This window comes from Ambystoma mexicanum, chromosome 12 (genome assembly GCF_040938575.1).
Source record: "Ambystoma mexicanum isolate Mex_15411 chromosome 12, UKY_AmexF1_1, whole genome shotgun sequence".
Taxonomy (NCBI): Eukaryota; Metazoa; Chordata; class Amphibia; order Caudata; family Ambystomatidae; genus Ambystoma; species Ambystoma mexicanum.
The window spans coordinates 29,962,203-29,979,711 of NC_090936.1; the positions used below are offsets into that span (position 1 = coordinate 29,962,203).

Below are 17,509 nucleotides of genomic sequence, written 5' to 3' on the forward strand. Positions count from 1 at the left end.
GTAAAGCAGAAATGCTCCCCAGTGAGAGGAGCCAGTGGGTAGTGAAAGTTGGAGACACTTCATGTCGTGTTTCCAATACAGAAAACACTATCTGTGTTCCCAGGTTTTCTGTGCAGTGAATGCTGTGCACTGCACTCTGTGACCAAAAGGTGGAGAAATGCACAATCCATGGAAATTGCTGACTGCTACCCTGTTTCTGCAGCTGTGGACATTGCCTGTCAACACCCAAGGGCAGGGTAACGCTTTTCCTGCCATCCGAGGTACTTTGGTTCTGGAGTTCACATAAGAGCATGAGTCCCATAAAAGAAGTGAGGAAGGTGAAAGGAAGTTTAAACCACAACGTGAGGGTTGCAGCTCAACAAGAGTACTTGTGCGCCCTCCTGTGCCACTGCAGTAAAGTGACACTCTTGCCTGCTGGAGTGTGACCAAGGAAAAGGGGGTGAGTAACATGCTGTTACCCCATGCCCTATCAACACCATGTGGCACCGCCAAGACGCCCTGCTACCAGCGTCTCGCTGCCTGCCCTAACATCAAGGGACTAAGCCGATGTGGCCCCTGGTACCCCCAGGTGCGGCGTTGCCGGTTTGTGAACTATACCATCAACTGACCTGGACCTGTGGTAATGACTATCCTGAACAGACACTGAAGCAAAGTGAACTGGTCTCCTGCAATCCTGCAAGTGCTCGGAGAAGACGCAGTAAACATGTGTTTAGATGATGTGAACTGGTCCCAGTTAAATGCATGTAAAGCTGTGCTCTCGTAGTTTGTAGACATGCATTAAATGGTGCCAGCAGCTAGCAATGGCGTCATTCGGTGGTGGAAGTCCCATTTACCCCAGGTTAATAAAGGGTCTTTTGAGAGGTGGTAGAATCAGTGGCATATCCTACTAGTTTTCTTCCCTGCAATTCCCAAGTGTTATACGTATTTGTCGTTCTGTAACAGGGGGAGGGAATCATTTATGTTTCAGTAACATTTGTCTGTTTGTTATAGAAAAGGAGGTGTGTGGTGTTTGACCCTCCCAAGTGTGTTGCCCTTATGATGTGTCCCTCCCATGTGTATTGCCCTTGGCCCAAGCTAATAAAAGGAGCCCCTGCAGGCACGTGCAGCAGAACGGCTGCAGACTCTCAAAGAGGAGCGACGGAGTCCGTATCTCATTTAGGCCTGTAGGCCCCCACCTTGTGAGCACAGGCCTATAGGCCATGATGCCGTGGGACCCTCGTGCCAACAAGGTGGCTAGGATCCGCATTGTGTGGGTATGGCCCACCCTGCCCCCACCGAAGACCGGCGGTGCCCCGGCAACCCCGTGAGGCACTGGGCCTCTTGGGTGCTGGTGTCCCATAGCACCCAAGGGGGCCAGCCTGATGCAAACAGCTGGCCCCCGTAACAGGTCTAATGACCCTTCTGTGGGTAATAACTGCAGGCACAGTGTCTGTTCTAGGTCTAATGGCTGCAGACATAGAAACAACAGTCTGATGAACATCAGTAGGCACTACCTTCTCTAGCACTAATGGTAAAGGCCCATCACATCCTCTGGCTGGAGCCAATGAGTGCAGACACAATACCTGCTCTGTAGCTAATAACCTGCGATACAGTATGTTCCTGCTCATCAGCTACATCTGACAATACCTCCCTCGGGGAAAATTATTACAGACACAGTACCGGATCTGGGATACAGATTCCAGCCAGACACAGTACCTGCCCTGGAACTAATGACGTTTGATGCAGTACCTGCTAATCCGTTACATATCACAGAATACCTGAATGGTGGCATGCACAGTATGTACTCTGGGGCTAACGATTCCAGTCACAGTATCTGCTCTGGAGCTAATGGTATTTATTACAATACCTGCTCATGAGCAAATATGGAGTTAATGACTAACAGTAAAACCCCCATGCACCTTTTCCTTTTAGTGTGTCCTTTCCCATTACTAATTCTCCACTAATTCCCCACTGACACCTCGAACTACACTCTCTGAAATGAACGCACAGCATAAAGAAGCGATCAGTAGGGATAAACCATTGTGCCATGATTTTCAAAACCTGTTCGGTGCAACTGATGGAATGCTCATTAACTTCACTTGCACCAAAAAGGCAGTGAACCGTGCACAAAGGACATTTAATTGTGTGCATCATAGTTGTGCACATTGAGGTGCTCTTTTCCCACCAAATGCGCAAGGCAGAGGGTGGAAAGGGGTTTCTGGCCATTTTCAAGTAAATCCTGATTTTCAAAAGAGCTGCACTTTTCAAAGCACCAGGAAAACAAAACATTTCCCTGTGCCTATTTGGAACAAGTGCAGGGTGATATACAATGTATGGGAAGGTCACGTCTGATCCTCTCCTGCAATGAGTGAGTGACTGCTGTGTGTGAATAAGCGAGTGAATGTTGAGTCAAAGGATGTGTGTGTGGGTGTGTTTGTGCTGGGCAAGGGAGCTGATTTTGGCTGGTGAGGTATTGGCACATGTAACCCCATCCCTTCTCGCCTCCTATCTTATCCCCTCTCCCGTGATCCCAACACATGTTACAAACAATGCACCCAGTCCTGTTCCCACCCGCCCCAAGTCCATAAACTTTGTAAATGTATCCCGGTCCCAAGTTTCTGTGAGTGGCCAGCTCTCTCGCCAGCGGTTGTACGGGCCTTTGCGCCTTTTGAGAACCCCCCCCACCGCATAGTCCTAAAAGCTTCAGCCATATCTCCTGCCAGCTGCCTGTGAAGGCACCCTCCCCAAGTGGAGCAAGTACTCACAGCAGCCCCAGCAATCTAATTTTCTTTGGGCACCATGCGACCCGCGAGTCCTGCCAAAGGTGATGCAGGACAATGTCCCAGTCTGAGAGAAACCTTTGATGATCCCCTTGAATCAAATAAGTCACCTACTCTAGTGCCATTAAGTTCCGGATTTTACTAACCCATTTGTGTTCTTTTGGGGGCAGCTTTTTGTTTCCATTTCTGGGGTGAGATGCCATTGAACTATTATAACCCACATCTCCTGAATCTGAATGGCCTGCGTGAGCTTGGGGATATCTGCCCAAAGTTCCCCCTCCAGCGGCTGCTCCACTGCAGTTTCCCACTGCTCCATATAGTGCCATGCCTGGCTTCTTGTCCCTTCTGCTATACTCCCATTTAGTGCTCCTACCAGATGCCTGTCCCCGTGTCAATCGTTACGAACCGTTCAAAGGGCGTGAGATCCCCGGTGGCCTCTAAACTGATCATTGGGTTCATAAACCAGTGCCTCATTTGAGAGTAACAATACCTCTTCCCTCATCTAGATAATATGATATGGCATTTATAACGCTCCTATACACAAGTGTTTCAGGCGTGTATAGCCCAAAGTCTTGCTTGAACTGTGCAAAGCATTTAATGTCCTGACCCGAGAACATGACGCGTAGTTTGCGGTACCCTGCTCCCTCCCATCCATTGAAGGCACCACTTTCCACACCTGATGTGAACTGGGGATTCCCAAACAGCAATGTCATCGGGGAGGGGAAGGTGGTCAAGTTCACACACCACACCAGCTCATCCTATGAGTCCCCCACTAGGGCCCCTATCCTGCTACGGTAGATGTTTGCAGGCCTATCTCCCTTGGGTCGCCACAGCACCTCGTCCAGCGGGGAACCCACATCTGCTTTATCCATTCGACACCAGACCTTCCCACGATCGCCCCTGAACCAATCCTGGATCACTCTGATTTAAGCCGCAAGGAAATGGAGGCGGAGGTTTGGCGCTCACAGCCCTCCCTTACTTCTGGCAGACAGCATCCGCAGAGATACCTTGGATCTCTTGCGGTTCCAAATAAATGAACCCACATGCTTTTGAAGGGCCCTGAATAAACCTTGGTGCACCCCCACTGGCAGGGCCATGTAATAGTATGGGATGTTTGGCAAAATCACCATTTTAAGTTCATTTATCCTCCCCATCCAGGAAATTGATAAGGGCACCCAATCCGCCAGCAGCCGTTGCAGCTTTTCCGCTAAAGGTGGACAGTTAGCACGGTAAAGAGCATCCAGAGAACCAGTAATCTGGACACCCAAATATCTAATGCCGGTTTCCGCCCATCTATAGGGTACTATGTCCCCGCTATTCCTGAACCTTTTCTGAGGGGGTGGCCACGTTTAATAACTCTGACATGTTGGCATTTATTTTTAACCCTGCCATCTCCCCAAAGACGTTGTTCCTGCAAGATCCCTTGAAATTAGGTTTCTGGTTCTGTGATCAAGAAGAGCATGTCATCAGCAAACGCTGCAACTCTTTGCTCGTCACCCCCAAAGTGAATCCCCCTAATACCAATGGAGGCCCTAATGCTGGCCAAGGTCAGCTCCAGGTGGATGGCGTATAAGAGCGGGGAGGGGGAGTTCGGTAGTTAGCTTTTACCATTGAAAGGAATTTAGAACCGAATCGCATCACCTCCATGGTATGGTAGAGGAATGGCCATTCAACCCAGTCGAATGCCTTCTCTGCATCCAACGCTAGTATAGGTGGAGGGGTTCTATTTACTTTTTCAATCAGATGACAGACCCAGCGAATTTTATCCGAGGTCTGCCTATGCCTAATAAATCCCGACTGGTTGGAATCAATCAGTTTGGGAGGAGCGTATCAAGGCGTGATGCCAGAACCTTGGTGTAGATCTTTCTGTCTAGATTAAAAAGGGCAATCGGCCAGTATGAACCGCATAGACTGACATCCTTTCCCGGCTTTGGGAGCAGCACAACCTTGCCTTCTTCCATTGTCAGGGTGAAACACCCTGCCCCTTCTAAGAGTTGAAGAGCTGGACTAAGCGCAGTATGAGTGCCTCTCTAAAGGTTTTTTAGAAACACGCCTGGATAGCCGTCCATGTCCGAAACATTTCCTGATGGCAAGGCAGCTGTAGCCAACCTTACTTCTTTGGGAGTAATGTCTCCTTCAAGTTCTTCCCGTTCTTGAGGAGTGATCTTAGGGAGAGGGCACTGGGACAGGTATTCCCCTTTGGGCTCCCTCCTCAGGGGAATCTGATGTCTACAGGGATGAATAATATTCTGCGAAGACCGGAATTATGTCAGGTACAGCAGTGCTTTCTTGCCCCCCAGCTTTTATTTTAAGTATTGTCCTTGACACTTAATTTTTCCTAATCAACCTCGCTAACGGGTTCCGGCTTATTGGCTTTGACCTGCAAAACATCTAATTACATCCTAATCAGCCGATATTCCCTTTGCGCGTACTCCCCGTGTTATCTGCAATTTGAGCCATTATTTGTTTACGTTTAGCTTCCAATTCCTCCTGTAAGAGACCTAGTTGTTTGTCCCTCTGGCACTTCATCACAATGAGCCCCCCCTCAATGTAACCAACGCGTCCCACAGCACCTAGTCGCGTACACCCTGTATTGTGTTTCTTTATGTCCTCACACCATCCTTAAGGATGTGACTAGGGAATATTCCACCGCCATAGGGCTGGTTTGTGCCCCATATTTAAGGTAATCGTTATGGGTGCATGGTTTTGACAGGACAATCACTCCTAACTCTATCCCTGCAACCCTACCCAATAGTGACCCCATAATCAAGGAGTAATCTATCCTTGAGAAGTATCTATGAACGTGGGAATAACATGTGCAGCCCCCCACCGCTAAGTTTCCTCCACCAATCTACCAACGCCAATTGGGCGCCTGTGTTCGTTCAAGCCGGCAGATGGCGCCACCTGGTTGTGGAACACCCCTGCGCTCCTGTCTTCTCTTGGGTCCCTCTCCAGAGTAAAGTCGCCTACCAATATTATCTGCCCTTTGGCAAAAGTCTCCAATTTGGCCAGTGTCGCCGGCCAGAACCCATCTTGCTCTCTATTGGGGGTGTAGATTGGTGGCACTGTATATGTCCCCCTTTCCCATTGGAAAGAGACCACCAAATACCTACGCTCGGTGTCCCCCTCGTAGCTATGACTTGGCAGCCTGGGATGTCCCAAATAGCGATTAACACCCCCCCATCTTCCCTGGGGTGTTTGATTGGAACAGATGGCAGTACCCCTTTATTTTCAGCTTATGCCTGTCTCGCCTCCGAACGTGCACCTCTTGGAGGGCTAAAATTCCCGACTTCCCCCGCCCCAAGAACTGTTCCACCTTCCTTCTCTTACCTGGGAATTAAGCCCCGGATGTTTAGGGAGGTCAACCGAAGCACTTCCCTCTATCCCACGGTCATTTTACCGTGCGGCTCACACTAATGATGAGTGACTGCCATTGGGATTTCACTGTCCCACCCCCTCTGGGTGGGCTCAACCAGCCTCTAGCTCCCCCCGACCTATCATCTCTGGAATTGTGCCCTTGTAACAATCCAGAGTAAACCTGTGCGGGTCCACCATCACCCATGTAGATAAACCAAGACATCCCCTTAACAGCCACCTTCCCCGGTACCTTTCCCCTAACTACCTCCCCCAGACACCCTACAGCATTCCTTCCTGTAACACTCCCTTTTCCCTCAGTGTGGCACTCCAGTGTCGATGGGCACGTGGGCACCTTCCACTACTGCTCCCTTGTCGGGAGTTAAACCAGGCCCGTTTATTTTAGCCCTTTGTCGAAGCTTTTTCCACTTCCACATTTACCTCTCGAGCGGTTCTCTTGCCGGTCTTTGTTCTTGCCTTGGTGACCATTCGTCCTCAATCTTCAGTACCCTCGTACCTTCCTTGCAGGTGATGACCCGATGCGGTTTCTCTTCCCATTCAAACAGTAGTCCAAAGGGAAAGGCCATTTACAGCGTATGTCTGCTCACATTAGGGCGGGCACCACCAGGCCCATCATCCTACGCTTCACCAGGGTGTTCTGGTCTAGGCCCTGGAATAGCTGAAGTTCTGAGCCATTGTAGCTGATTGATCTGGCCCTCCTGCCAGCCGGCAGCACATTCTCCTTCTGCCTGTACTTGTGTAAGGCCACCACTACATCTCTGGGTCTGGCCCCTGCCTCTCCCCTCTTTGGACCCACTCTGTGTATGTGTTAGTCAGCTCTTACCCCGACCAGTCTTCCACCTCCAGCAGGTTCGCGAACACTTGCTGCGCTATTGTGCGTATATCCTTGCCTGCCTCAGCGAGGCCCTTTATTCTGAAGTTAGATCATCTCAAACGGGTTTTCAAGGTCTTCGCTCTGGGTCTCAAGCTTCTGTGTGACCCTTGCTAATTGCTCTACCGACTCATCAATCTTCCTTGTGTCCTCTGCGACCTCTCGTATGGCACTCTCCGCATCGGTTCGCTCCTCTAGTTTTATTATGTCCTCCTTTTATAATTATTATGTCTTGCAGCGATTGGGGCAGTTCCGCTCGCGTCATGCTCAACTGCGATTGAATGGTGTTTGCTATTTTGTTCCCAAAATCCTGAAAGCATTGGCGAAGGACCTCCTGGGTGACCACTTAATCTTTTGCAGTGCTTGCCAGCACCCCCAAATCCTCTCCTGCCCCCCGGGCCTCTGATCTCCCACAGCCAATACCTTGCTGTCTCTGCGCCAGAGTCTCTGCAGATGGCCCTCCTGTGGTTTCTTCACCGACTTGGGGGCAGTTTGCACGTCCTTCCCCTTCTTTTTGACATTGTGGGTTGCAGGTCTGGTGGGCACTGCCCCCTCCTCTCCTCCCCGATATCGTATTGCACAGTTCAGACCTCTTCTGGCTACTTTTACAGGGCATAGACCCCTCCTCCCTCCGCCGCTTTGTGGGGCCGCCCTTGACTGTGCAAGGGAGGGGGGTTGGAATTCCCCTCCAACTGTGCGCAGGTGAGCCACTGTTTGTCCGCCTCCTCGGGTTTCAAAGGACTCTTCTCCTGGCCTTGGTGCTAGGATCATTCTGCCCTGAGCCCGACCAAATGGCCTCTCCCTTATTCTTTCTTGCTCACCATGGATGTGGATGGACTTTTTAGCCCTCTATTCGGCATCAGGATTGGCCTGGGGAGCCCATGACTTCGCCAGTCACTGTCTCCTATGTGTGGTGCGCTTCTTGATCCCTTGTCTCACTTGCTGTGTTTCTGGATGGGGGTGTGCTGGCTGATGCACTATATGCAGCTCCAAAATCCAAAATGTTCCTCAAATGGGCCTCCAGCCGCCCGGCTATATCACCACAGGGCCTACTCATCTCTTCTCTGCAAAGTGCTGGCTTCAAAGCTTGGCCAGGGGCCCTCCAGCTGCACTCATCCACCCCTCTCCGCCTCTCTGCTTAAAGCCGGTGATCACTGCCTGCAATGGCCAGCCTCTGTCTGCTTGCACCCTTTCCTTGGGCCAGGGCACACACTGACCTGTGATGGCTCTCCCCCGAGGGGGAGCTGGGGAGGGAGTCGAAAAGAATACATGGCCTTCTTTTCACAATATTACCATTGGCAAGATTCGAGAGTCTTAATGTCTTTTTAAGGAATTGTTAATTGTGGACATCCCTCGACCGGGTTCACTCTTGTCGACACAGCGCTCACGGGTGTACTCCTATTCACCTTGATTCGCTGGCATCCCTCAGCTGGATTCACAATCGCCACCTTCCTGCCTCTTGACTTTCGTTGTGCGGCCCCTCCTGGGCCTCTTGGCTGCTCCGGGTGCTCTTCTTTTATTCGCTACGCAGCTCTCAGCAGTGGGCTACGGGTATGGCCTCTCCAGATCCTCCTGATCTCTCCGATGAGACGCTGCTTCTCTGGCACGAGGGCGGCTCGGTCCCTCCTTGATTTTCCCGATAGTGCTTGCCAGCAGGGGAGCCCCAGCTCCACGAATCCAGTCCTGGTGGGCCTCCAATATTGCAGGCTCCTTTCTGACGTGCTCCTCTGCTGTCCACTATCCGACAGCAGCGGCTTTCTGCCGCCCCGCCTCACAGCCGCACTGGGTCCTCGGCCGCCCTGGGTCTCCCCGGCTGGTTCTTCTTGCTTGTGGTCTTCAAGTGTGTCTCTCAGCTCAGCCTGCCGCCGGCGCAGTGCCTCCGCACCTCAGACACTGCAGAGACGAACACAAGGTTACAGTTCATATACAAAATATCAGGGCCTTCTGTGGCCAAGTTTCTTTCACTCAAAGTCTCTTGCCTCTGAGGACCTGATGTGATGTGCCATAAACAATAGGCAAGTTCCTTCAATAACTCTTCACGGGTGATTACTCTTTACCTTAGGATCCCCTCTGCCGGGCTTCGATCCTTCTTGCCACGTGGGCCTCCCTCCTTCGGGTTCACTACGGCCTTCTTTTCACAATATTACCATTGCAAGATTCGCGAGTCTTAATGTCTTTTTAAAGAATCGTTCATTGTGGACATCCCTCGACCGGGTTCACTCTTGTCGACACAGCATTCACGGGTTATTCCTATTCACCTTGATTCGCAGGCACCCCCTAGCTGGGTGCACGATTGCCAAATACACAGTTCACTTTGCTTTCCTTCTTATCAATGTATCAGAGACTTTTGATTGTACAAGGGGTTTGACTCAACCCTTCCCTGTGACTCCTTACGTCGGCCTCTCTTAGGGCCTCGCGGCACTTGCAGTTTCAACCAAAGGGGACCAGCCAGAATCCTTCGAATGAGTGCCCACGTGGCGCCTGACCACTTTGCAGCTCCTCTTTTAGCTGACTTTCTGTCAAAACACACCCGAGTTATTTCTTCACAAGTTCATACAATGTTGCTGTTCGCAACTTTGGGCTCAACACCGTCTGGTTTTCTATCAGCTCTCTCAGACTCACCGGCTGTGCTAAACCCGTTGGCTTGTCTTGCCTCTGGAGTCAAGGACGGTACCACTGTAGCAAGCGTGCCTCCCCGCCTGTGTTATCAATGCGAGAGGCCCCCGTGCACCTTTGACATCTGTTCCACGACACAGCAGCTGTAAATCCCGGTCTTATGATTCTTTCCACAAGGCTTCGCGGGTACGGGTTGATAAGGGCAAGGGCAATTCCCTCCTTATCGTCTTCTCCGATATCATTGCCTTTCTTCTCCCTTCATTTGAACTGCCGGTCCGGAATAGCTGCTTTCTCATGCGTTTGGCCTTGCTCGAAGTGTGCTTTCGTGCTCCACCTTTTATCCCTGTAGGGAAGGGAAAGGGCCGTCAGGTGTGCATAGTTTTTGTCAATTGCCTGACTTTGCCTGACACTTGTGTTGGGACATGTCGTGTAAACGGCTTGGGTATTTGTCTGTTGTTTGTCACTATGTAGAAAAGTGTGTTGGAAAAGGGGGCGGGGGTAGAACTTCGAATATCCTAAGGGGTAGGATGGGGAAAAGGTGTTATAAGAAAGTGGGTACTGCGTCCCATCCCTTGGTGTTCCATTTCCACTCCCCGAGGACCCCTCAATCCCGGTGATCCTCCCGCACTGGTCCACCCCCAGGAACTGGATCCAATAGCTATGGCAGTGTCCTGGCCATCTGGATGACAGATCACTGGGGACTAGTCAGGGAGACACCTTCAGGTTTCTCACATTGGCCCCAGGGGTGCAGGGGGAGCTCCTCGACCACGCTGCTCTCCCCTCGGTGGCCATCTTGGAATCCCAATCACGATGCACTTTTTAATGGGTATCTATCATAGATGCCAGTACAAAATGCAGTTTTTTTTAGAAAGGATATGTGCTTTTATGTAAAACAAGGGGGGGGGGTCCCTCTACCTGTACAAACACGGCCCATTGACCTGTTCTTGGGTGGATGGCCCCCGGGAGAGTCTCAACCAAGTCTTTAGCTCATTGTCCCTTTCACAGAGGAGAACTATCCCTGCAAATCAGTGTTTGTCCTGGCCACTAGCAGTCCAGCACCGAAATGCTAGGCAATTCTCCTTTGAACAAGAGTACCAACAACAACCCCAGACACGTGTTTTTTTTCGGCCTAGTCAGACTTCATCAGTGAGGTGGAGCTGTGCCTCTCTAAGAACAGTGAGCAAGGGGTCCACGTCTGGATTCCCCTGGTAACTTAAGGTTTGTGTAGCTAGATTTATTTACCAGCGTTATTGGTGGGTTATGACGCTGTCAAAGTACCTGCTAGTGCCTGCTATCCGGCATTGTCCTGCATTGTAGTCCATTCTCACTGTAGAATTGGAAAGTCAAAATGATTAAAATAAAATGAAGGGTAAAAACTAAAATAATGGCTCTGCTCTATTGGAATGTTTAAATTCAAGCTGGGCACTCTTCCCTCGTTACTCATGAGACTAATTTTCCCTTGGAGCCTATTGGTGAGTTTTCCTGATATGGGCAGCAGTTTCACACTACTTGGGGATGGCCATGGGTGGGACGGGAGTTTCAATGGGGGATCCCCATATATTACCACCAAGGATCACATCACATTCATGGGTGATTCAAAGGGGATTTGTTCATGTAGTTAAATCATCTTGAGACCGCTTTGCATCAGTTAAAGCCATGCTAAGTGTTGGCTTGAATAAGGAATTGCTTTAATTTACACATTTATTTCTTAAAGTGTGTTTATTGGTTTTCATATACAACAACACTGTCTCTGTTGCCCCCTCCCCCACCCGAAACCAGTGGGAGAATGGATCGAAAGCTGGGATCATTAATGAATGCCCAAAATGTGGAGTCTCTGGGGGCACATGAATTCTCTATAGTCATTGTGGAGGAACACCAAAACCATTCCTCATTCCGCCTGAAATCGAGTAGAGTCTGCTTGTAGGGTGTAAGTCATCCACTGCAGGCTGCAAATTGCCACACTTTGGAGACCCACTAATTTCCCCCCGGGGGTGTTGCCTGTTTCCGCTTCTGGACCAGGACCACCAATGCTGCTAGGGAGAGAACCATGTACATTTTACGAGTGTGTCTGTGCAGCCGCTCTTCATTAGAGTCTCCCAGCCCCAGCAGGCAGTCCTGCATTTCCTTTTGTATGTACGGCCCAAATATCTCCTTTATCCTAGCATTAACCGTCTCCCAAAAGGGTACTCCCTTCGGGCAGTCCCTTCATATGTGGGCCCAATCCCCATCTGCCAGACATCGCCTCCAACAGTGCACCCAGTTTGCTGGATTGAATCTGTGTAGTTTCACTGGGGTTTAGTGCCATTGCACTACCATCTTCAGGCAGATCTCCTGCACCTGTATTTCCCTAGTAAGTTTCACAACATTCGACCAGTTTCTCCCATCTGTCTAAAGGAATTGGATGACCCAGAGTGTGCTCCCATTGTGACATGTGTGATCAACTAGGCTGTGGGGGGCATCCATGAGGATTTTATAAAGCAAAGCGATCAGATGCCTATCCCCGGTATTAGTTGTAACAAATTTCTCCAGGGGGTGAACGTCCTACAAGCCGCCGATCTGTTGGCGGGGTTGGCGAGCCAGTGCCTGATTTGGAAATACCTCAGCCTATCGCCCTCGCCTGTTCTGAAGTCAACCGTACATTGCTTGATGGACTTTATTACCTGTCCCTGCATCATGTCTCTTAATCGAAGACAACCTGCCCTTTTCCATTGGGAGGATGCTGCCCTTTCCATGCCTAGAGTGAATACTTTACACATTTATGGCACCATTCATCTCTGTACGGATGCTAGATGCATCTTGGGTTTTGATTTGGTGATTCAAACGCAGTACCTCCAAGTTTAAAATGGGCTGGAACAACATAGGGGGAAATCATTTCTTGAACAATGTGCAACATCTATGTATGCTGTGTGTAGAACTTTATTGTATTTTTGTTAGCTATTTTACAGTGTTACATTGTAATATGTTGATAGTTCTATGTGAGGTCAGTGATTTGAAAACGTAAATTAAAAAAAAAGAAATTCTTGTCTATATAGTCTGTGTTTTTCGGTTCGTCATGGCAGGAAGGCAGAGTCCTAAAACTGAAAGATATATATATATATATATATATATATATATATATATATATATATATATATATACACACGGCAAGCAATGAGTAATATACACAGAAAAGAGTAATTTACACCACACTCTGAAGTTTGCACTGTGAATTAGGAACAATACATACTTTAGGGGTGTCATTAGTTTCTACAATAACAAGGGATTGTGTTTTTGTTAATGGTTTTAACAAGGTCTGGTTACCATATTTGCGATTAATAAGAAAACTTTATTTTTTTCCAATTTACTTTTTTTTACTTGGATGCAGTTATTACGAGAATAATCGTGTCAGATGGTTTCTCTCTACAATGTCTGTAACCTGAAGCAAGCAAGCAAGTCCAAGCAAAATGGCAGGCATCACCCAGCTCTTTGGTGACTTGTGTGAAGCCCACATGACTGATATTTCTTGGCAGGTTTGCTTGGGCAGAAGAAAGGTCAGTAAAACCAGGGCTAAGCAAGAGATGAAGAAGTTGGCATATGGAACCCTTTTCGCAAACCTCTTCCAGGAGGATGTCCGCAAACTCCAGCCAAACCATTCCAAGCTCCCAGTGAAAAACCAGATTCTGATGCTGTCATTTGATTTGAGGGTGGGTGGAAAAGGAGAAGAAGCAGAACGACTGGAGGAGCTAGTGGAGCAGCTTGAACAGTCGAGTTGCCTGCCTTTTAAAGAGATCAGTTCTGTCCTTGAGCTTTTGGTGCAGCTTGCAGGCACTGGCCCACCCCAAGTTCAACCCCCGAAGAACTATTTCCTTAATAATAAACACGTGGGACGTAATCCTAAGTATCAAGGTTATGATTACTATGATGTGAGCGTTTTTGAGTTTGATGTGCGCTGTTTGATTTCAAATGAAGAATGCCAGATAAATGACACCATCCAGAAGGTGCTGCAAATCATGGAGTCAGCCCCTGGTACTGGGCTTCCCGACATTGGCTTTTTCTCACAAAACTATCCCTTGAGTGACCGGTTTGAAAAGGAAACACGTGTCTCATTATTTGGAGCTCTTGTCCATAGTCGCAATTGTGATATGGACATCAAGTTGGACATGCCACCAGTGCCTGACAGCGCAGACCTATCTGGACTTGCAATAAAAGTAAGTGTTTCTACATTTATTGTACTAAGGATTGAGATGCAGGGGGTGATCACTTTATCAATGCTCTGTTTGCAATATTGTTATACTTCAGCACATGCTTGTGCAGCAGTAATGAAGGATTCAATTGAACTTGAAAGTTGCCTCAACACCCCTTGCCCCTTTATCATTCCCAAATACTTGGTCCTAAAGTCACTTAAAAGGTTAAACTAGATCTGTAAATTAGACACTTCTTTTAATCTTGCATTCAGGTTACCATGTGTGATTATGTGTCAAAAGGTGCAAATTGGAGTAAGACTGTGAACACCCTTCCTTAAGGTTCTTCTGCCTGGAAGATAAACAGAGAATGAGACACCTTCACAGAATAAGATAGTCACATAGATACAATATTTAGCATCAAACAAAACACTCTCGCTAAGTGTCTCTAGCTTACTTACAATCTTCTGGTCCTTACATACAGCTTTTTAACTGCGTTAACATGATATTTAAATTACACAGAGTCCTTGGAAGGTAACTTCACTGACAGGATAAACAGAAAGTTCAGTGAGTATAGTGAAATACAAATAGACATGCCAGGGAGGCGCGGCACATGTTCTTTTCTATCCTGAGCCTGCACTCACGGCAAAGGGTTGACACCTGCTGGCATTTGTGCAAGCTGTTTTGACTACAAGCTATTTCATAGCTTGAGAACAGTGCCTGCAACTTAAAACACACGTACAGAGGTTGTTTGGGATTTCGCTAGACTGTCGTGACATTTTAACTTGGAGAACTTGTGTTCATTTAAAATATATTTCCACACATGTTGCTTAATATTTTCCCCCAATCTATTACCATCAAGGAACCAGCCATGCAATCCTAGGCACATGTGGTTGAGGTAGTGCGAAGCCCAGAGCTGTATAGAATTGCAGTACTCCCACTGGTCTAGGCAGCATCTCCAGGGTCATTGAAAATATGGGATATCTTGTCCAAATTCCTATTTGATACTACTGTATCTACTTCATTTCACCCATTTATGATTAAAACAAAAATAGATGATGCAGCAAGGCGTGCTAAGACCAAACAAGTTGTTTCCCTTAATTTTCCAAAAGTTGTCTTGAAGTCTGATTGATCCTGTTTCCACCCGAGCTTTAGGAATGAGACCCAAATGTTGCTTGTTTTCAGTGACCTGCAGTACATTGTGTGTGAGTGACGATGACACTCGGCTGATGGCAGTGCTGGATATTTCAGTTGGATTCAGTACGATTTTCCATGTGTGGCAGAGGATCAACAGAACATACTTGGGACAAGTATAACGTTTAAAGGATAGTTTGCATGGGTGGGGGAATAACCTCTATAGGTACATGATGATCATAATACAAGTGAAAGAGATTCTGTGTGAAAGGTGTTAGGATGTGTAACTCATGCTCCTAGCTCTAGAATTACTGGTCTTCCCCAGGGTTTCATTACCGTAATATGCAATCTCAGGGATATAGCATCCAGCCACACCACAGTTCAACTCGGCTTCAAAGATATTATGCCATGCTCGCTACTCTGCATCTCTTACCAGCAAGTACTTCTCCACCCTTTAGGGTGCTTGTCGACACTTCTCCATGCTAACTAGTTACGCGACCCCCAGCAACAAACTGTTTATTGCAAAATTCACTTGGCATTTAATCATGGCATATGCACGTTAGAAGTCTCTATGCACTAGATACTTGGCATCTGTTTATTGAAGGTGTGGCATTTGTTCATTAGAATTCTCACTCCCACAGATATGACATCTGTCTATCAGAATTTCGGCATATGTTTATCAGAAATTCCACTGCAATAGAGACTTGGCATCTATGTATCAGAATTTTGACATCTGTTTGAGAACTTTGACCTCGAGATATTTTGAATGCGATTTATGTGGTATTATTTTCTCAAAACATAGGTTTTAAATTACCATGAACATATAGGTGTATTCAATGTGTTTGTTTTCTGTCCTTTATGTCTCAATCCGGTTTTCCTAGAGAACCAGATTAGTTTAGGGACCATTGTATTGTTTGTTTTTTTGTTTATGACAATAATATATTTTCCTGTCTCAAGCAAAAACTTTGTTATATGTGCAAGTGTATATAAGAGAATTTTTTGTGTTATTACAACAAATTATATTCACTATGCAGCCCCTCGTTGTGTGTTTCTTTCTTGACAATTTTTCTTGCTACACATTTTGGGATATGTTCCACTAGTAAACAAAAAGGGTTCCCCGCTATAAAAATTCCCTCTTATAACACTATCTAGATGGGAAGAACCCCTGTGTAGCAGTACTTTCCTCTTTTGTTTCCTGTTCACGATTGCCTGAGTCTGCTACTAGTCACCATGGGCAAACCAAACTTTTGATGTGGAGCTTAAATATTGTCATCTTCCTGGGTCAGTGGCAATACCTTTAACAAACTGCTCCCAGCAAGTATGTCTCCACTTAACCTCACACCGCTTAGGTTTTTTTGGCAGGCTGTGATATTATTATCCTCCAGCCATGTGTCACCCTCCTCATGTCATAAATTGCACAAGAATCACTCAAATTCGCAGAAATCTTTGAAGGTTTTTATTTTTCTCAGTCTCGTTTTATGACCCTCCTACCTAGGCCAGGCATCTGTATCCCCTCGTTACGGCTACTGAATGATGACGCTCATTATGTTTAAATACTCGCTTGTGCTATAGATGTTCTAAATGCTGGCTAAATGCTGGCTATCTGAACTCCCTCAGGGACTTCCTCACTGTCCCTACTCTGTCCAGTTGTTAGTTGGCTAACAGGAATTTTGGTAGTTGCCTTTCAAACACTCTGTTGGAGTCAGACGTCTTCAAACACACTCACTCTCACCTCCCTCTTGTCTACTCTTGCCTCTTGTTCACTTCACCTCACGCCTTCCACCACTCTTCTATCCCTCTGATGTGCTAACTCCTCCTAGGTCTTACCTCCATCGTTTGATGTTAATCCTCCACACTACTAACACCTCAAAGTGACTACTCAGCCACCCTCCTTTTACTCAGCAACATTCACTTCACAAATGCTCCCTACATTACCATATCTATTCACTTGCCACACAACCATGCAGCTTCCCTAGCCAATACCTTACCTGCTAGATATCGGAATATGTTCCTGAGATTCTGTTTAAAGCTAATTCGAACAAGGCAGATTTTAGGAATTCGGTGTGACCTGCCGTTTGAAAGCTGTATCTGGCACTTTTGTGCTCAAGACCAAGTTGTAGAAATTCTTGAACATTTAGTGATAAATTGTCCAATATTGAACAAATCGAGATTTGAAATTTATAAGGAGCATTTGGTTTTCGGTACATGTATTGATTATGATTTATGTAGACGATTGTATAGCGGAGCCAACTCTACACTATCGATCGCCATTGTTACATTTCTCAGGAAAATCAATTTAATTGACAAATAATTTTGATAGTTTTTACCCTTCATGTCTTAAAATAGGCAAATGTTTGCTTAAATGTAGATGATTTTAGTGTTGCACCAGTCTGAGCAGGACATGGAGCAAGTGGTAAGGTAGATCAGAAGCAGAGGAAGTCAAAAGGGAAGAGAAGTCAGGAAGCTACTAGAAGAGAGAAGGTAGTCGAAAATGAGAGTAGCACCTTACTAGCAACGGAGTTGCAACGCAAAGCGTTGAGTTTGTCCGTATGTTTTGAAGTCCTGGGCCGCTAAACTCCTCCCCCTTGGAGCGT

The 17,509-nt window shown here is 47.4% G+C and overlaps 1 protein-coding gene across 1 annotated transcript in view; it reads left to right on the forward strand.

Moving 5' to 3' along the window:
• TUBGCP6 (tubulin gamma complex component 6) overlaps positions 1-17,509 on the forward strand; it is a 728,796-nt gene that overhangs the window by 4,572 nt on the left and 706,715 nt on the right. The window contains exon 2 of the mRNA XM_069627853.1: positions 12,986-13,808. Within this exon, the coding sequence (XP_069483954.1) occupies positions 13,065-13,808 (744 nt within the window). The 5' untranslated portion in view covers positions 12,986-13,064. The remainder of the gene's footprint in view (positions 1-12,985; positions 13,809-17,509) is intronic.